This window comes from Cottoperca gobio, chromosome 4 (assembly GCF_900634415.1).
Source record: "Cottoperca gobio chromosome 4, fCotGob3.1, whole genome shotgun sequence".
In the NCBI taxonomy this organism is placed as follows: domain Eukaryota; kingdom Metazoa; phylum Chordata; class Actinopteri; order Perciformes; family Bovichtidae; genus Cottoperca; species Cottoperca gobio.
The window spans coordinates 14,120,648-14,142,630 of NC_041358.1; the positions used below are offsets into that span (position 1 = coordinate 14,120,648).

General features: G+C 40.4%; 1 protein-coding gene across 1 annotated transcript in view; it reads left to right on the forward strand.

Annotated features, from left to right (window-relative positions):
* The first annotated feature begins 7,183 nt into the window (after positions 1 to 7,183).
* hmcn1 (hemicentin 1) overlaps positions 7,184 to 21,983 on the forward strand; it is an 85,206-nt gene continuing 70,406 nt past the window's right edge. Inside the window, 1 exon segment of the mRNA XM_029430034.1 lies at positions 7,184 to 7,439. Coding sequence (XP_029285894.1) covers positions 7,184 to 7,439 — 256 coding nt within the window.

The window sequence follows — 21,983 nt, forward strand, 5'->3', positions numbered from 1 at the left end:
TTGGTATTACTGTGTATCCATTTCTACTGTGGGAATAAACTTGATGGATTTGTGTGTGATTTTTCTGACAAATCCCCAGAAAGCCTTGGTTTGGCAAATCAATGTTACTTCTGTATATACCTGTTGCTTTTGATAAAACCATATATCTCCAGTTTTAATGTTTTTGACCAAAATGATGATTTACATGAACGTATATTTGTTAGTCAAATTCAACACATATACACTCAGCCAAAACCACAATGGTGTCAATATGAAAATGTGGTTGATTTATTATTTCTTATTTCTTCCAACGACAGGCAGAGTACATGACTCAAGCTCAAAAACACATAGACTAAAGATAGGTCTTGAACTGTGACTTGGGTGCACTGTATATAATCATGCCTTTATTTTCGCTAGGCCTGTTTGCAATAGCGGGCGGGCGGTGACAGCGGCACTTCAATGGGAGAAACAGGTGCTCTTTCAAATGTAAATGAGCATTCAGAGCTTACTGTAGGTCACAAGGCATACCCTTGCTCTGACTCTCTCACTCTCTCACCCTTATTCTCTGTATCTCTCTTTCACTTTCTGATACGGCCATACAATCACATGCGCAAACACACGTCCGTTCTCGCAGAGTCTGTGTTCACGGTCTGAGAAAAACAAAAGCCTGAATGAGCGCTTAATTATGTGATCAGCATTAACAGTAGCTTTGAAGGCAGGAATGTGCAGATCACATAGCACCAGAGTGACAGAGAGAGGTACAGTCTGGCCAGATCCAGTTAGATCTGAGTCTTCTCCATTATCACACGACTACATCGAGCGAAGAACGACCGCAGTCTGTACTCACTGTTCAGAAGTCAGATGACCTAAATTCCTCTTTGCTTGTTAAAGCCACATACTGAATGAAACGTCACATTTCACTTTTGAAATACTTTTCCCTTGATGTATCTAAATATCGGCTGTTCTCTCCTCCGTTTGTTCGTTGCTTTTTTCATAATTTCACAAACAAACTCCTGATAAAAATAGCCAAGGAACAAAGAAACATGTTCCTCACTGATTGTGTGTGTGTGTGTGTGTCTTCTCAGTGGGTGAGAGATAGGATGAGAGAGTAAGAGAATGAGCACTATTGTTTCTGCACACAAATGCTGGTATTCGCGTGGTTACCCATGTCTATACTGTACAGTGTGTGTTTATGAAAGCGAGAGACCCAGAGTGGGAGAGAGAGATAAAAAGAAAGAATGGAGAGGGATTACAAAGGATATGTTGGTGTGTATGTGCACGACCGGCGAGCCTCATTGGCCAGATGAGTTGTAGTCAGTACAAAAGAGTGACTTTAGTGAGATGAGAGGCAGTAAATCCAGGGATTAGGTCTGTTGGGCAACAGAGCACCAGAGCACCAGGCCCCAGGGCAGGCTTTCTGGTTGGGTTACTGGAAGGATGGAGCCCATGTGTCATGTGGATCATGTTTGGAAAACAGAGGGGCTAGTGTATGTGAGCTACAATCATGCCTGTCCAATGAGGCTGCACTCACCAGCCAGTAATTAGCACTTTAACAGCTATAGAAAACTACCAACATAGGAAGAAACACACACTCACATGTGGGGGAAAAACAACTTGGTGCGTTTCACCTGGCGTATACTGAAAGATTATTTTACAAAATGATCACAGACAAATGCAAAGCAACTCACACTAAGAACAACCTCACCTTTTCTAGGACTTTCTTGTCTGTTTCCCATCTTAGGTATTTCTGAGAACAATAGAGAGAGAGAGAGAGAGAGAGAGAGAGAGAGAGAGAGAGAGAGAGAGAGAGAGAGAGAGAGAGAGAGAGAGAGAGAGAGAGAGAGAGAGAGAGAGAGAGAGAGAGAGAGAGAGAGAGAGAGAGAGAGAGAGAGAGAGAGAGAGAGAGCAGGGGGAATGACAGACGATGATGTGACTGACTGCCATGCAGGCAGGGTAATTAATAAAAGTTTCTCACCCTTTTCCTCCTGTCATTTTCTCAGCTGTCTTCCTTCTGAGAGGCTTCTGTATACCTCTCTTGAGTGACAAATGACTCTATTTATTACAAAATACATAAATGTTGTACTCATTGATTAATACTTTACATTTGTATAAGTGCATGGTGGTCAAAAGACAAGTGCAAAAGGTTTTGAAAATGATTTGCAAGTTCCTGTGTCACATCTGTTACTTTTTCCTTCCAAGCCTTTGAAGTAATGAAATCCTTGGGGTGGGTAAATTATTCTTTAGAGAAAATAAGCTTCTTTCACTTCTTCAAATCTGTGTAATACCTTAATTTTAGTCATTGAAAAAATATCTTCCCACCATCTTTCAGAAAATTTCACTGTAGGATTTTCAAAACATTACATTTTCAGAGTGGTGTAACACTACAGTAAAGACAGTGGGGTCTTGCAACTTTATTTTTCTTTCTCACTTTCCTTTGTCTCTTTAATGTTTTATCCAAAAACTACTGGTATACTATTGAGAAAGTTAGTCTCAGATCACATGTTTCACCTGTTTGAGAAAGCTGGGTTGATATTTGTTGCACAATGGAAAAGGAAGTTGTACAACTATAATGTTGAGTCCATTTGATTATCTGGTTTTGTCAGGTATGGCAAATCTTTGGAGATCCTGCCTCAGGCCGTTATATTCCCGCAAAGCCATCAAACATGTCCTGTAGCATTTTTGCTTTATGTATGCAAAGTGAAAAAGAAAATGATGCAGAGTTTTCCACCAGTACCTGCAATAACAGCCACAGAAAGATGAGGTAACTCTATTTTAAGCAGCAATTTTGAGTCGTTAAAACCTAGCAGAAGTATGTGCAATTCCTAATAAGACAGGAAAGTATTACACATAGAATCACAATTCTGGATACGTGAATATGTTATAGATTCCCCCGAAACTGAAAACCAGTCAAACAAGACTGTAACCTATGATGTCATTGTTAGACAAGTTGTGGAGCTGGTGCAATGACAAAATAAGATCCATGCCGACCAGTCAACTAAATCAATCATTGATTCTTTGTCTTTGGACAGAGCTGTGGTAGCCTTGGTGGTTGCCTTGGGACAATGTTTGTGCCAGTGAACAAATATCCAGTTTGTACAAACTGTTCATGTTCTGCAGTAGCAATTAGTAAGTACTATACGCAGTAATTTCTCATTTTAAATTAATAGATTATTAGGGGAAATTAATGTGAAATAAAAACTGAATTTTCTATTGAACAGTAATTGGGTAATATGCTACCAGTTAAACTGAATACCTTACTTAATGATGAATGATTGATGTCTTCTCTCTCACTAATCATTTACACTTTTAGAATCAAAAGGTCACAAAGGTTTATTTAAATGTGTACCTGCTGAACTGGGTTGTGAGTGGAAACCACCTTCGACTGAACCCAAACAATGTTCACTTCCTTCACCGGATAATAAACTTAGAGAGAAAGATTCAGTGTGTGTGTGTTTGACAGTAGATACATATTAAATATAGTTCTGTATACACTTCCTGCTCTCTGTCTGAGATAACATCTACAGTATTTCAACACATGTACTTCTGCAGAATGCCTTCGTATCAGTGAATCATATGGCTAGCTTACACACGTACTAGAAAAGAATGACACTGTATACAACATGGAGAAATGAGTGAGAGCTCACAATCCTTTTTATTGTTTCTTTCTTGTATGAACTTGTTAGGGCAGGATGCACCTACAAGCTGTTATTTCAGCTTTGAGAATACATGTTTTAATTTATAATGAGAAATGTGTTGTGTAATCACTGCCTGCATGCTAGATTTTTCATGGTGCTTTTCCGAAAAAACTTTAACCTCCTTATTTGTTTGCCATGCAAAAATGATCCTCAGCAGATGCTCTCGTCCTACATCATTTGAGTGTGTCTTGGTTAGTGTGCTTTGGATTCTTATTTGAATATTTCCATCCAACCTTCCATGCACATCCTCCAGTAAAGACCTGAACTTACCTTTGAAAAAAGCCAGACAAATGCCAATCCCTTTACGGAGCCAAGTATTTTGAAATAGACTATGGTAATGCTTTTCATATGCTCTATGTCTTTGTGTTACTTTTATTTTCTTTGTTTTAATTGGCCCTATGTTGTAATCCGTTCTAATTGGTCCTGATCCCACTTATTTAGTTTTTGGAACCGTGCAACAACAGCAAACTGAGATCTCAGTGATGTACTAGCTCCCCCTAGTGCCAAACTAGGCTAATGGTTTGCAGTTTACAATGACTGTCTGAGCGAAGTGAAGAACAATGGTTATTTGCAGAGAAATCAGCTGCTGAGAACGTTTTTGGTGATAGACTTATGATTTACATTTGTATTTGTTTTTCCAAACAGTTCTTAAATTATCTTTAATGAGTAGAAGTTTTAGAATTCACATACAGCATGTTTTTCTAGCGGCCTACAAACTGTAAACTTAAACTTTGAAGATTGTGAGGCCTCACAGATGATTCATAATCAGGTAGTATTGTCAGTTCCAAACAAAGATCTATTTTACTGATGAAGAAATTGTTCCTTATATGTCCACTTTCTCTCTAATTCTGCTTTATTTTATTTTTCCTATTCATTCAGAGTTTTGGCCTACGTGGATGTGACATTACTAGTTACATGCCGATTCAATATTTAATCTAGTGATGATCGTAACAAGTAAAGATTTTTATTATTTGGTGCAAAACAAAGTATGCCCAAACCAATCGGAAAATATTTAGACTGTAGACCTAGTACACCGTTTTAACTAGCTGGGTCAAAAAACATAATAATTATATTATTATTATATTATAATAATAATACATAACACAGATGTGCAGGAACACAGTCTCTCAGACCTCTTTCGTTTCATTTCTCAGATGAATCCTTGAATACAGTTGAACATTGATTTAACATCATAACTTTAACACTACCTTCATAATTCTGATATTCATCAACAGATGCTCTTTGGTGTTTAACCTTCAAAGATATTGATTGAAGTAAGATTTGAAAGTACAAGGGCAACTTCCCAGCAAAAGAGGCCTTTTTCATTCTGACATGTCACAACATGAAAAGCACAGGTGTGCATAATAGAATTAGTTATGGCTAAATTCCTTTTAGCTGCTTTGGATTCACAGTACTGGTAAAGACCTTTTCACAGCAGGCATGTTGACTTGAATTACGGCTTCATTCCATTAATTTATTATTGATTATGGCATTTAGCTTGCATAATAGCATGGCTCTGAACTAGAAACACTTAAATGGTATGGACCTGTCGTTTAAGCTTGATAATAACACCTGTGCGTTTCCTACTATTACAAATCAAAATGCCTGCTGTGAGAAAACAAAGGCCAATGGGATATGCTCTCAAAAAAGGTATTAGTAATACTAATTAGTAATAATTAGTATTATTCTTTCTTTTTCTCTTTCTCTTTTCTTCTCTCATCCCAACCCCTCCACCCCACTTCCCCCCCACTATTGTAAAGCGGCTTTGAGGTCTCGAAAAGTGCTATATAAACTCAATTTATTATTATTAATATATTTGAGGATTTCCCCCAGCCCTTAAACGGGTCAGGAGGTTGTACTGTAGTATTATCTTCTCCAGTCAAACAATCTAGAACATGTTAGATGTGATGGAGCCCGGCATACTGAAAAGTCGGCAGGAAATTACATTTGAGTCTTTTAGTCCAACAGGCTGGATCATTTTGGTATAGGTTGAAATGATCTCTGAAAATTGTTGCACAAATTGAATAGTGATTAGATGGTTTCATTGTACAAAGACTGGCTTTCAAAAGTAGTGTTGCCTGCATGCAATTTTGTTAATGTGCAATATTGTTTATGTGTGTCTAACGACCTCTTTATTGGCTCGTATGCTTTACTTGAGTACCAATACAACAAAATAAAAAGAATCCATAAAGTCCTGCATTATAAATCCTAAAATACATCCTTATTTTCAGCAAAATAAAATAAAAAGTAAAACTACTGGTTGTGCAATAAAATGTGCGATGTGACTGACATATTATTATAACATTATGAGAATGTTATTACTGATTCATCAATATGTAAACGGCATTTTACTGTTGGTCGAGGTGGAGCTAGTTTTATATACAGTTGGCTACCCTCCAAAGGGACAAAAGATAAATCTGAGGTGTGGTAAGATGATTAATGTGACACAAAACTGCTTTTGAAGAAGAACATATGAATGTTCTCCCAAGGATAAAAAGTAAACAGAAGCCTTACATGAGTCAAACTTTATTTGATTACATTGCTCCCATCATGGTGTATTCACATGTACAGCTATCTAGAAGAACTGGGGGGCTGACTGTTTTCAAATCCCATGACTGCTGCCGTGTTACATGTAAACAAAAACCTTTGCTAATGGTTCTGCTGTTATTGTTGGTGTTTTCTTCTTGTTTTTCCACCTTTTAAATTAATTGTGAGATCAAACTACAAACGCTAGGTGGCAATACAGAGCTCAAAATAACTGAAGAGCTGCTTTTTGATTGTTCTCGTCTCTCATACCAGCTTGCATGAGTTTATGATTTCAAACTATTGCTTCCCTTCTTTCTGAATTGTATGATTCACAATAGTTCGACATTGCCCTTCTAATAATTTGCATGTAATAACTTCATATTCCTTATTGATTAAAAAACTAAAATCAATGAGAGCTGCAACAAGTGCGTTACCATGTTTGCAACAATATTACGCATTTGTGACCGTATGCATTGGCTCATGGGAAACATGCACCTCAGCAGCTCTTTGTGTAACGCCGTAAAGTAATTACGCACATTGTCCCTCGAATTCACCCAAAGCTTCTCGTCCAATCAGAGCATCGCTTTTCTGCATGGGGTAGTCTGCGCCTTGGAAACTTTCTGCCCAGCTGAGAGGTGGTCTTTGTATAACAGAGCTGGTTGAACAAGGGCTCCTGACTCTGCAGACAACAGACGACAGGCACAGCTGCAGCTGCTGGGACCGCATAAGTTTAGTTCACAGAGAAGTGGTCTTCTGCGACTTCTGCGTACAGAAACTGCAGAAGAAGAACAAAAACTCTGAGATTCCTTTATTTTCTTTATTTATATCTGTCTGTTGTGCCCGTTGTTAATTGTTCTTAATACGTTTCAGTCCATTTTTGAGAGCCCGATGTCTCTACCTTTATCTCGAGACTCACCCTGAGCTTCTAACTGGCGAGAACAAAACATCTAAGAACTTTGCTTGAGAAGCATCTTGGATCTGAAATGGGCAGCAGATTGGTGTGGCTGTCTCTGGCGCTGTCAGTGGCGTTTTCCGCCGGCCAAGACACGGGGACCACGGCCACAACGGAGGACATCCCGGAGGGGGCATCCACCCTGGCATTTGTCTTTGATGTGACCGGCTCCATGTACGACGACCTGGTCCAGGTCATCGAGGGCGCGTCCAAGATTTTGGAAACATCCCTGAACAGACCGAAGAAAAATCTGTATAACTTTGCCCTGGTCCCCTTCCACGATCCAGGTAATGTAATGCAACTATGTGGAATGAAAGTCTATTTCTGTCACGCATTAAATGTTTTTGCTGAATGTCTGCACACTCGATGATGATTATTTGGAGTTCACTCTCTACTGTGGCAACAAAAGTACACAGAAAAGTGAGAAATGTGATAGTTTGCTCACAATCCGCCCTTTGAATGCCTAATGTTCCTCACACCTCCAGAGGAAGGACTCTGGGGGATTTTTGTCTCCGCACACAGATGTTCAGCCTTGCGGTCACTATCATTAGCATTCCGCCACGGTTAGTGTGTGGCTTTAGGTTTGCAATCCAGCTTGATGATTATTATCACCCATGGGTGCCCTTTCATTCTCAACAGCTAATACTGCCTTGAATATATGTAATTGGGCTATTTGACAGTAAATCCTGCGTGTAGGTCAGAGGTGCATGCGCACTGTCATGTAAAAATGAGAAGTTCTAAATCATTATTGTATTAAATGATCATGGCTCACATTTCATTAAGATGTGAGTCCTCCTGGGCAGTGGTTTGGGAGTGTGGTAATGAAAAGCTGTTGGAGATACATACATGCAATCTGTCTAGACTTACATTAGTTATATTACTTTCCAAGTAGAATTTATCTTCAGATTTACTAAAGTTGTGGTTTGAAGTTTGAAAGTTTTGGTGATGGAGATACTTTGTGTAAGGATTTGTGTAAGTCCCTCTAATTACTATTTTCTGAGAGGGAGGAGAGGTAGCTTACCTGCTTGCAAAAGCACCATCAAAGGCTGCTGTGATGCTATGTAACGGGGGTTTATTGCGCTGATTTGGAGGTGAGACGTGTTAGATGTCCACCTGCAAATAAATGCTCCGTTTACAGCAAGAGGAAAGTGGACATGCTTGAGTGTGTACTAAGATAAGAGGTAAGATAAGATAATCCTTTATTAGTCCAACAGTAGGAACATTTGCAGTGTTACAGCAGCAAAGGCTATAGTGGGTAGCATCAGTAAAAACAAAAAGCAAGATATCACAAGTACTGGAGAACTCTTTCTCCAGAAACACATCTGTAGATAGACCTTATAGAGGTCAACAGAGACAGGTAGCCGCAGAAACAAGAGAGCGAAAATGTGTTGCACTCAAAAGTAGTCTAAGCATTTTAGGGTAAAACGTACTCCAATTAGTTCATATCATAGACTTTTGTAGTGTGTAATATCCTGATTTAGGACTTTTTTTAAAATAAGTTACTCCCTCACTACTTCATGATACATATGTTTCAAATGTACTGAGTTTAACTTGCATACACTTAGCAACTGCAGAGAGAAAGTACAAGATGAATCGACAGCGGTGATCTGTGTAGTGAAGAGACAGATTCCTTTTCCAGATGTTTGCTCTCCTCTGCTGAATTTCAGCATGTCACAAATTCTTATGGAGCTCAATTCCTTAATCATAGATTCTGTGCCCAGAATAATAATTATATTCAAGAAAGAAATATGCTCAGCATACACAAGTGATGAAGTGAAATCTTAGATCATTAGCAGATGATAAAAGAGCGGTGATGTAATGTATTTTGGACGGAGCAACAACAGTAAAAAGAATACTGGAATTACACTTTATTGCAACTTCAAGGCTTGATTCATAGCAAATGTTTGCACTACTGTCACTAGGAACTAGGATTGTCCTCTTACAGTAAACTGAGGCTGCACCAGCTTGATTTAGAAATTCCGTGTTGACTTCTCTTTGTCTGTGTGTTTGTCCCTCACCACCAAGTGACGTTCGTTTGCTTCTTAAAATGTTTACGAGGATGTCAGAATGTGTTTTCCAAAACCCCCAGGGGGAAAGAGGAATGATTAGCACAGCACACTGCAAGCAGGGGTAGCTGAACATTTCCCCAAATGTTGTTCTGCCCCTGCCTAACTTTTTGTCCTTCTACAACAACATCCCAGACCCTCCGAGAGAATCAGTTTTGTTTTCATAAGAACTTTTTTATTTAGGGTTTGTTTCTGACACGGATCCATTCTCTCCTCTTTCCGTCCGACCCAGTACGATAAAGCAGTCCCTCCTGTTTGATTTGGCTCCTTTTAAATCAGAGGCCGGAGCTTCCCCTTTATTTACACTGCAATCTGACACGGTAAACATTAGAGAGTGTGTTTGTGTATCTGTGTTTTTGTATGTGTGTGTGTGTGTGTGTGTGTGTGTGTGTGTGTGTGTGTGTGTGTGTGTGTGCGTGTGTGTGTGTGTGTGTGTGTGTGAGTGTTTGTCTGTGTGTGTGAAGCGAGAGTGTCAGGAGGATGCCTGGATATTGGGGTCAGGCTTGTGTGGGAAGATCAGTCAGGAAGCCTCCCCCCTTTCCTCCATCCTGCAGGGAGAGAAAGAAAGAAAGCCAGAGGTTACTTCACAATTCATTTTACTGAGGCACAGGGGTTGTGTATTCAGCACTACAGTCTGAAAACACTCCAATGAAACAGTGGTAGGGTTGACTTTCTGACCACCCTGTTGTGTTATCATTTCATACCCTGGTTACTATTTTAAATAACATTCACTTTGCGAGAGAATTCACTTTAAAATACCGTCTTGCACTATTCAAATAACAGCTGTGAACATCACTCTTCTGTAGCTACAGTCCAGAGAGCGATGACTAATCTGTCATTAAGGAATCCAGTCTTAGGCGGAAGAGTCAAAGGTGTATTGCAAGCAGACTCTCCGGACTCGTGGAACATTTATTTGAGAGTTTACAGCCAAATAAACTTTATTTCACAACACTCCTACCATTTCCAAGAGAGAAAATGTGGCTGTATCCCAGAATTGATGTTAAATTGTGCAGTTTTCTAATTAGCCATATAAAAAGACAATCTACAAGGTGCGAAGAATGTGCTCTAAGGAGCTGACAAGGAATAAAAACACACACAAACGTGTCCACAGATTTGTTTCCGGTGCCCTTAGAGATTTTACGTACTTTGTGGCTCTCCTGACGTCTTCACATACGTGTGCATCCTTGTAAATACTACCTTGCTGTGAGAGTGTGTGTTTGTGTGTCTCGTGTTTAATTAGGTAAGTTTGAGATGAGTTGCAACCCAGCGCCTTTGGTCAGTATAACCTTTTTGTTGCTGTTCACTCCAGCATAACGTATTTGACATGGAGCAATGACTTTAAGGTTGTTGTTCAGACTCGGTGCTTTAATTTGATGGTATTTGCATCTATATCAAAAGTGGCACATGTTATCCCTTTATTTATAGTGGTTATCAGTGTAGTCCTCCAATTTTAAATGTCAGAAAGCAAAGGACAAGGTAGCATAAACTTAAATAAGATCATTATATTTAATATTTGGTTGCAAAGCCTTTGCAGTCAGTAAATATTTGGACCCTTTCCAGGATGCAATCTCAGATCACACAAAATTGGGCCTTCTTCAATTATTTCTGTTTGTTTTGCCTTGTGTGATTTTCTTAGTCTTTATATTTAGGCTTTTTGTTCTTCTGCATTGTCCTATACAGGGTATTTATTTATAAAATGGGTAAAAAGTCTCATATGGAACTACCAATATGGACGTGAACACTCTCAGACACCCTTAAAGCTAACGATAAAGGTACAGAGATGTTGAGCTTCTCCCCTCTGCACGGAGATTTAGACTTCCTTTATATCTCATCGCACCAAATTGTAAAATGCTCACAATAACCCAACTGATTATTAGATTTCCATTATGGCTGATGATGATGGGTTTAGCGATGGCATACTCTAGGTTTTCTGTTGTCACTCAGTTATGTTTGTATTATAATGTATTTTGTACCTGGGTCTGTGCGCCTATGTATCTGTTTGTTCTATGTTTTATCTGACTGCAAGACAAATTTCCCCCCGACGTTGTCTGAAGGCAAAAGTGGTTGGAGCCGCTGTTTTAGAGTCCAATTTTGGGCAGTTTTTGCTGGAAGGCGTACTGTATATCTGCAAGCAATAGAAGTAGATGTGTGAACTGTGAAGAATTATAAACAGAGCTTGAGAGAGAAGTTCAAATCCTGTGTACGTTATCATCTCCACAAACCTGGCCAATTACTGCACAAAGTGGACCGCTGGATTGTCAATTTCAGAAAAATTACAAAAATTGTCAGATACAAGCCCTCTGATACAACCATTGGAAATGTGTTGGGGGGAGGGGGTTCTTAGTTTGAAGCATGCATAACATTTAAAAGTCAGCAAAAGTAATTGTTTAATTTCACATCCAGTGTGTTGGAGAACAAAGCAAAAACAGAGAAACATATCTGTGTCCTCGTACTTTCTGACTGTACTGGATCTGTTCAAGGAAATGCACAAGGAATGGTGCAAGCCAAACGGACAGAGGCTGAGTCATAGACTGAGTGACTGAGTGACACCTGCCTAACATCATCTTGCTGACATCAAGAAGTTCAGATTCAGATTTTGACTTTCCAAAATGAAATCAAGTCACTGACGTCTTTTGCTTCTGTTTAATTGGTATCAAGTGGTTGTTTCAGCGATGAGTTCAGTAGATTGGTTGACGGTCTGCCTTGCTACCCTTTTCCAGCCAGTGAATTTAAGTTAGAAGGAGATGGGTGTGGTGTGACGGGAAGAAGATGACGGGATTGCTTCTACCTCCTCTGCTTGATCAAAGGCACTCATCTCAGAGCTCCCTTTGTTGGTGTTCAGTGTCCTTTTCCGCCATCCCAATTCCCCTTTGTTTCCTTCTTTCCAGAGCAGCATTTTTTTTTGTCTGAACCGCCCCGCCCATGTGAGATTACAAGGACCGTGCGTTTAGTTGGACAGAGTCAATAATGATGCTATTAGGCAGGAATGCCAAAAGAGAGAGGTGGAGGTTTTTGGAGAATTAGAGGAGGAGAGAGGAGTGTGGCAGACTACAATGTGTGCCTGTGTGTTTCATGTTCTAATAGATCTGCCCTGGAATATTAAAATGGCCTTTAATTTTTAGGACTGTCCATGCATCTCCTGAAGTGCCCTGAGGTGCTCCTAGCGCAATAGTTTTAACTCTATTTAGCTTTGTAATTGGTGCTCAGCGGTTATCCCCCTTTCATCTTGGAAGGCAGCACATACCTGAGGGCTGCTACAGGAACACTATAAATGTTGTCCACTCCCTGTTAACAAATGTATGTATGACAGCTTTAGATATTCCAAGGCTATTATGAATAAAGGATGTTGCTGGTGTAGTCACAGGTAGTTGACCTTTGGATACAGTGTTTGACCTGAATGACCCGTTTCTGGTACTTTGTACTGTCCACCATGTTGGGTTTGTTTCCCTCCAGGCTGCGGTTCCCCAGCCTTGGTTGTGACCTTCAGGGCTCTTCTGTCTGGGTCATCAATTTCCTCTTGACCTTTTGTTCCTCGCTTTTTGTTTGCTTTCCAGCATCTTTCAGGTAACTGTCTGAGCGTGGAGGCGTGAGCGTTGGACAGGCTGCAGTAGTGAAAAAGTGGAAAAACAGACCGGGAACTGTAGATGACACGTAGCTGTAGGGGCGAAGACATTATGATTCATGGCTTGAAGTGAGTCGAGGCTTAAAGGAGAAAAAAGAAGAAGAATATGAAGAGTTTATGCAACACAACTACATATGTTTTTCATCTCCTCAGAGATGAGGAAGATGATTATGTGACAGGATAATTTAATGATGGATGCGCTGGGAATACATTGGGCATTCATTTGAATGAGGTCACTCCGTTGGCACAACATTGGTGCCAACACAGAAGGCGACAGAAAAAACGTTGAACCTGGCTAAACCTTTGCCGCAATGCAATTGCACATTAAGCTTACATCCAGGGTCGAGTACTTTCATGAATGCCATACCTCTACTGTTTACCTTTGTAACCAAAGACAGATTGTTGTCGTGATAACTTCCAAGACTTGTGACATCCTGTCTCATAGTATTATAAACCGTTGTGCAGTGTTTTGGTGTCCGATCATATTTCATATTTCAACACGCCGCCACCAACTGTTTTTCTGAATGCTAACTTATAATAATAACTTAATGCTATCAGTGTTCTTTTAGATGACACAGTAAAATAGTTAATTATGTGTCTGAGATGTGTTTTCCCTCTTCTGGGGCAGACATGTTTACCGACCTATCCCTAACTCTTACCATGTGTCCATTTCAAGCACATTTATCTAGGAGAGCTGATCACCAGAGGCAAGTCAGGTGATTTTGATAACAGTGCTTGCCTTGTGTTAGTGGAGAGCACCTTTTCTTGCCGTTAGTTTCTGTCCATTGCTGGAACAGTGCAGTGGATAGAAAAGGCTTGACCCACATAACATGTTCAGAAATTTCAAATATAGATATGAATAACACACTGACCCATCTAATGCCTGTATAACAAATGTTTAAGTCCCAAAACAGTCATTAGAAATCACTTCCCTTGAATGTAAGTAGATAGTTTCCAGCTGCTCATTGCCAGCCATAGACGTGTATACACACTGTGTTGTATGTTAGCGTTTGCCAGTCAGCATCTTTGGTGCTTTATTACTCATAATAATAAGCAACAACCTCAGCACTTTTACTGTTGCACCTTTAATGAGGGCTTTCCTCAAATCAGTGTTTTTATAGTCAGTTTAGACTCTACAGATCGATGTCTAGACATTGTTATTAAGGAAGCATTTTTCCTAAAGGACTTTTTTATCACAGATTCTTTTGATTTCATTGTATACGTCATACTTTTACGGGCCTGAAGGACTCATTCGAAACACATTAGATTTACGTCCGAGTAGATCTGGTGCCAGAGTTGAACATTCCCATGGTTTGGTATGGCATGACCTCATTTTCTTTACCGTATAAGCTGTTTATGTACATTTTAGTTGAAACATATGTAAGGCTTCAGGAGCTTGGCTGGTGTGTTCAGAGTGACATTTACTGTCAAATCATTAATACTGGAGTGCTGTGCTTCTTCCCGTAGAAACAGAAAGACGACAGATTTTTTTAGTTATTCTGTGTTCACCACATGCAGGCATTTATTTGCGCTGTATGACTCTCAAACACATGTTTGAGAAAGTATTGCCATGTTTTTGTGGCCAATGCTTTTTCTTTTTTGGTACAGATTTGAATACTTTGAATACTGCAAGGCTGAAGGTCAGACTGTCGATGCCCTCTGCCCCCTGCCTGCGTTGAGGGAACTCATGTATCATGAAGACCACCTCAGAACAGTGTTTTCAACATTGCCATAGCACACTTTCTATGTTCCAAATATCCTTGAGAACAGCATAAAGCACTTGGATATTATAAAATAATGTTTAACTTTGTATTCCCTATAAATATAGTATAATTTTGTCTGAAACCTGAGGTTGTTTTAATGAACCTGGTATTCTGTGTCAGCCTGTTGACAAGCACATGCTGAGCTCAGGGTCAACTGTCTTGGAAACCTCAAAAGGTTAGCATATCTAACATGTAATATATATAATATAAGCAATAACATATAACCATTTATTACTTGAGTCTTTAATGTTTGCAACACACCGTCAGTTCTGAAGGCGCTCTTGTGGCACGATTGTCGTGCCTCAGACATCTGAGTGTGCATCTGTGTGTGGTCGGCAGTGGTGATCTGCTTAGCACGCACAATTAAAATTTCCTCAGTAAAACAAAAGAGGCACACAAAACAGAAAACACCACCCAGTCACTTGTGAGCACTCTGGGATTACACCATCACTCTTAAAATACTTGGTCATGATCTTTACAGTTTTGTGATTGTATTATTGAGGTTGTTGCAATTTCATTTAAAGGCTTTTACTTAATTTTTCTGAGGCAAATTAATGCAATTAAAAGGCCACATTTAATTGTAAAGGTAATTTTATTCTGGGAGTGAATCATAGAGTCAGCCTCAGCCAAGTCTCAGGGCTTTGGCCTGTATTTCTACAATGGAGACCATATGTAGAAACGTCACAACGTTCTCTGTGTGTTTGCTGTCCGTGCCAGTTTTTGCCTTTTCAGTCAGAGGCCACAGCTTTGTATTTTACCTCCTCTTTTCCACTCCTCCCTATCATCCTTAATATGTTGTCAAGGCAATAAAAAGAGCATGTGTCTTACCTCTTTGCTGTGATGCATTATGGGTAATGGAGATGATACACAACCCATCAGGGATTGGGGCAGTTTGGTGTTCTGTTTGGTTTTGTAAGATGTTGTTTAAGCGGTTAAAAGGTGTCACCAGGACAAATGACCATGTTTGTCGTTGAGTTTAAAAATGTTCACAGGTGAAGATGACAAAGACGTCAAGAAGATTTATCACAGCTTGACCCTGAAACAGAAAAATGTCTATGTCAAGGAGTTGAGAGAAATCTGTGTATATGTAGAAAGTGGGGAGGTGCTTAGCCGAGAAAACAGCCAGAAAATGAGCAGAAATCTTCCACTTGTACGCAGCATTGTTTGTGTGGACACCATTTGCTTTTAGACGTCTGCGTCAATGTCACAAGAGATCATGTTAGACGTATGCCACCTAATTTGTGGTTGCAAATAAGTGAGGAGTTTGTTGATTCCCAATAATCTCAAAATATACCTTGATTGCCTACATGAAGTTGTATTCAAAGTTTCTACGATCAGAGAAATCGGTTGAGTACAGAGAGGCTGTAACATTATTTGTTGTCTTGGGGATGACAGTTATGTGAAACATCTGCTTTTGAAAAGTGCTGTGGCATACTTGGCTCAAAATTCAAAATCCTCAGTGTGTTTTTGTACGTGCCAGTGAACTAAAACTAAACCTAAACTTTAATAAATAAAATAGATTACTCTGCCCAGACCATTCACAGAGTTCAACAGCACGGTTGGAAATCTGTAAAGGTCTTTAAGACAAGGTCAGACAGGGTCAGACAAGGTCAGACAGGGTCAGACTGGGTCAGACAGGGTTTTAGAAAATGCTAACTTTTACTCTCTGGTATTATTTGATTACTATAGAGGAGCACATACGTCTTATCTCCACCGAAGCCACCAGCTATCTATACAGCCCCAAATCACACATTTGTGGGCTTTGCAATATTTTCAGCATACAACATACTCAGGTTTACATAAGTAGTACACACAGTAATTTTACCTTGCAGAACACGATAGTTTCTGGTCTAAAGTTGCTTCGATGGGCCACCAAATAACACGTAAGGGATAATGTGCAGCGACAGGGTGAGCAGGACCCCGACGCAAAGTCTTGAATCAAACTGAAGGGGTTCATTTCCACAGTAATGACCGGCTCGCTGTCCATTATCACTACATGGTTACTTAGTAAATTGATCAATAATTTGACACAAAATATTGATTAAAAAAAAGGATTTTATTTATTTAAGAATGATTGTATTGTCTTCGATAAATAGAAGTCTGATAGATTCTACTGCGTAGCAACAGTTTAAACTGCGGCGATTGCAACGTAACTCTATATCCTTTTTAAGATTACCAATTCATATTGTGTCAAACTTTGAGAAGTGTCAACATATCCCTAATTGCTGTGTAACTGGCAATGGAGAAGGCGAAGTTCTTCCATGAGTAGGAATTTTGAAAAGATGCATAAAATGACGGCATCACTGAATCAGGTTTTCTGCCCCGTTATTTTCCATTAACCAGCCTGTAATCATTGCCACAGACCACAGGATGTCAAAATTAACCAATCAGAATTGAGTATTCAGCTAAGTCGTGTCATAACTAACTGATTGAGGCAGGGGAAGACACGCAACTCCCGTGTTCTGCGAGGTAAAATACTGATTTCTCAATGGAGTTTGGTGGCTTTTCAGAATGCATGACAAAGATTCAACATTGTTGTCATGAAGACAATAAAGCAGACAGCGACTCACTTCTTGCCAAATATTACTATTTCCTGTTTTGAGCAATAAATTATTCATTTACTTTCGCCCCGTTCTTCCTTCCACATTTATCTGTGTTCTTCTCTTGTGGCGTGTATTCAGACACAAAGTCTGGTCACACAGAGAAGATTACATTCAACTCTTTCTTTTATGTTTTTCTTTGTAGAAATTCACAATTCCACACAGTCATATAGAGCTTGTGGTAAGAATGAGATGAAAGGCTTTGACTGCCAACATGTGATGATGTTTATATGGATCCTCAAGCAAAGACATCTTTGTTGGGTCCACAATGATCATTGCATTTCACCGAACCCTTTCACAGACCAGATGTAAATGGATCATCAGAAAATGTGCAGTAACAAGTTCAATTCCTTAACTTTACTGCCTATTATGCATTTATGACGTGGAGAACATTTTTATGAAGATCACTGAGCGATAATAACACGCAGATGGCCTGTGTTGACAGATATTTTGCAATCTTTGGTACAACAACAGTTATTTCCTAATAATTTTTTTTTAGGGAAATACTGTTGTGAGGGACCTAAAGAAGAGGTGGAGGTGGAGGTAGTTACAGTATGCTTTTATAATGTTATATTATCTTAGTTTGAACAAGTGGAGCATACCTCACTAAGAACACAACTAAACAGTTAACATTAAATATTGTACATTTCATTATATACTATTTAGCATATACAATTAACAGAATGATGTTGACTTTACTTTAAAAACTGATTGAAATCATTAATTAAGATGTTTCATACAATTTCTTTATTGGAAAGAGGACAGTGACCAGAAAGATAGGAGACAGAAAATTAGGCTGCATTTAATAGTGTTAATGCCTAGAGCAGCATTTATTTTTTCAGCATTTAATTTGTTATTAGTTTCAACACATCCACATATTGATATAGACAAATATATAAACACTTAAATATATGCAAACACAGGCAGGGGATTTCCATTTGCTGCAAGGTCGCCATGTTTCTTTGGTTGCATGAATGGCCTCACCACAGAACCACACATATGACAATCAAAAATTGCCACACACACACACACACACACACACACACACACACACACACACACACACACACACACACACACACACACACACTTAATTAAGACTTACCCTCGGGTAGCATCCTCTTGTGTGTTTTGTCTCCGGCACCATGCAGTTTGAAATCAGATGTATGAGCTCTGGATCATGCTATCCATCAGGCCATGCATCTGGGAGGGATTACATGCCTGTGTGTTTATGTGTGAAAGCCTATGTGGGATCATTTGAAATCGTGAGTGCCATTATTCGAGATCTGCGGTTTTGTTGCGCATCGTCCAGAGACACATCCAATTGCGTCGAATAAACAAGAGAGGCAGCGCCGCAGCTCGCAGAGTTGAGCTGCCTGGTGGTCCTGCTCTCTCTCTTTGTTGGTTGTGGGGAGAAGTTTCCAACACAAGTTCAGTTTGTGGTGGTTTGAAGTCAAGCCTGTCGTCAGCTCTGTCGCTCTGGGCTAAACCTCAGTCATTAGATGGCAGCTGGTGAAGTGAGGCAGATGCAGTTTAAAAGAGCAAGGGATAGAAAGAAAGAAAATGTAGTGAAGAAACAAAGGGGCAAACCGGGGAGAGAGGAAAGCAGAGGCAGGGAAAGAGTAAATTGAGAGCATTTAAATACATGAAGCCAAAATATGATCTTTTTTTTGTTGACAGTTGATGAGAAAAGATCTTAGATGCATTACATAGAATATACCTGACAGAAGGCTGACAGGAAATGGAAATATGTAAACAGTACCCTGTCCATGTTGGAAGCAGCACTTGTTCCTTAAATGACTTTTCTGATAAGCTACAATTAAATACTTTATTTGATGAATTCTTCTCAAACATCATACTGCTAAAAGAGTAAAAGAATAGTAAAATGTGTATATGTCACTGGAGATTATTATCTCGTGAGAGGGATTATATCCACTTCTTCTGCTGTGTGCTTTCCCACTTTAAATAGGAAACACATATGAACGTGATAAAATGCATGAATTAATTAGGGAAATTATTTCCTGTTCTTTCAGGCTGATTTCACCACTGTGTGTGAGTAAAGCTGGCCAATTTGAGAAAATGCAATTAGGGATTTATATCTCTTTCAAAAAGGCAAGCAACAAGGAATACAAAGTTAAAAATGAGTTCACAGTAAATAAAGTTAATAGTTAAAAATAATGAAAGAAAAGGAAAGTTAGCCATTATGAAAGAAAGAATGTTAACAATTAAGTACTGCACATTGTTGTTAGCATACAGTGTACATATTTAGTTTTGCTGCCTATTCCCAAGAGAGACATAACACAAGTGTGCACTCTATTAAGAGTGATGGCTGCTCCTACTATCCATCCATCCATCGGCTACCGCTTATCCGCGATCGGGTCGCGGGGGCAGCAGCTCCAGTAAGGAACCCAATCTTCCCTTCTCCGGGCCACATCCTCCAGCTCCGACTGGGGGATCCTGAGGCGTTCCCAGGCCAGTGAGGAGATATAATCTCCCCACCGAGTCCTGGGTCTCCTCCCAGCTGGACGTGCCTGGAACACCTCCCTAGGGAGGCGCCCAGGTGGCATCCTTACTAGATGCCCGAACCACCTCAACTGGCTCCTTTCAACATAAAGGTCTGAATAACTAATAAAGTCTGAGAAAACCCATTTCGGCCGCTTGTACCCGTGATCTCGTTCTTTCGGTCATGACCCAGCCTTCATGACCATAGGTGAGGGTAGGAACGAAGATCGACCGGTATATTGAGAGCTTTGCCTTCTGGCTCAGCTCTCTTTTCGTCACAACGGTGCGGTAAAGTGACTGTAATACCGCCCCCGCTGCTCCGATTCTCCGGCCAATCTCTCGCTCCATCGTCCCCTCACTCGCGAACAAGACCCCGAGGTACTTGAACTCCTTCACTTGGGGTAATGGCTCATTCCCTACCCGGAGTAGGCAATCCACCAGTTTCCTGCTGAGTGCCATGGCCTCAGATTTTGAGGTGCTGATCCTCATCCCAACCGCTTCACACTCGGCTGCGAACCGATCCAGTGACTGTTGAAGGTCACAGACCGATGATGCCATAAGGACCACATCATCTGCAAAGAGCAGCGATGAGATCCTCAGGTCACCGAACTGCAACCCCTCTCCTCCACGACTACGCCTCGATATCCTATCCATGAAAATCATGAAAATCAACAGGATTGGTGATAAAGCGTAGCCCTGGCGGAGGCCAACATTCACGGGAAAAGAGTCCGACTTACTGCCGAGTATCCGGACACAACTCTCGCTTTGGGCGTACAGGGATTGGATGGCCCTCAAAAGTGACCCCCTCACCCCATACTACCGCAGCACCTCCCACAGTATCACCCGGGGGACCCGGTCATACGCCTTCTCCAGATCCACAAAACACATGTAGACCGGATGGGCGTACTCCCAGGCCCCCTCCAGGATCCTTGCGAGAGTGAAGAGTTGGTCCGTTGTTCCACGACCAGGACGGAATCCGCATTGTTCCTCTTCAATCAGGTTCGACTACCGGCCGAACCCTCCTTTCCAGTACCTTGGAGTAGACTTTACCAGGGAGGCTGAGAAGTGTGATACCCCTGTAGTTGGCACACACTCTCTGGTCCCCCTTTTTAAATAGGGGAACCAACCCCTAGGCACTGTGCCAGACTTCCATGCAATGTTGACGAGGCGTGTCAACCACGACAGCCCCTCAACATCCTACTAATATAATTATATAGCACTATCTTGTTGACCTTTTATCCACAGCATATTTGTTTGTGTTTGTGTGTTCAGTTCTATGTCAAGAGTGTAAATGGACTTGCGTGCCTTACCTCACATATGTCATTGTATGCAGTATGTATAGTGCTGGACACTTTCCTCACTGAGGCACACCAACAGCACCATGTGCTGTTTCACATGTGTTTTCTCAGTGGGGCTATGATTAAGTGAATTATGCCTCAAAGCTGACGGTCAGGATTACAGCCACTCTCCTTCTGGCAGATTTTGCCCTGAGTCAGCAGAATGACAGAAAGCAGTGTGTGTTTACGGCCTCTGTTGCTGTTAAGTGCTGTAACAGCAACATGTTGTGTAACCTGTTGGATTTTGTTGGACGGGGAGCGCCATAGAACCTCCTTTACCTGACCATTATTTGATTAAATAACATACTTGCAGTGTGTTATTAAATACTTTTGAAAAACTGTTTTAAATAAATTGAAAAAAGAAAAAGTTCCCGGCTCTTTGTGACTGCTGCTGGTATCGATGAACAGAAGGTTCAGTTTAACGGTTCCTCGGGTCGCTGTTGGTCTGTATGTTCACAGCAATGGTTTTCTGGAGCTTTTTGATTAGGCTTTTATAAACAAGAATAATTGTGGGTTAGGAACATCCTGTTCTTTGCCTTAAGGAATGAAAAATGACAGAAAATGTCATTGCTGCCACTGCTATATAAACTCTCCCCACTGTGGCAGAAGGTCTTGGAGGCAAAGAAGATATTTAGAGCATAACTTTCCCAAAGTGCCATATCATATCATCATGTCATGGTGACAACGTTGAAGAAATGTCAGTACAATGTCTCTTTCAATTGTCCGTCATGAAGCAGCTTGTGAAGCTCTCCTGTCTTATGTATCGCCGCCAAAATCCAGAATTTATTTAGTTGGAAGACATTAATGGCTGTGACCTTTCAAAGCATTGGCCTTGAAATTCCTTGCTGCTGATGTTGTAAGGAAAGAGAAACTCACTCCGCAACAAATGCATGAGTGATTCCCAGCAAATTACTTTAAGCCCGAATGTCAGTGGAGGTAAG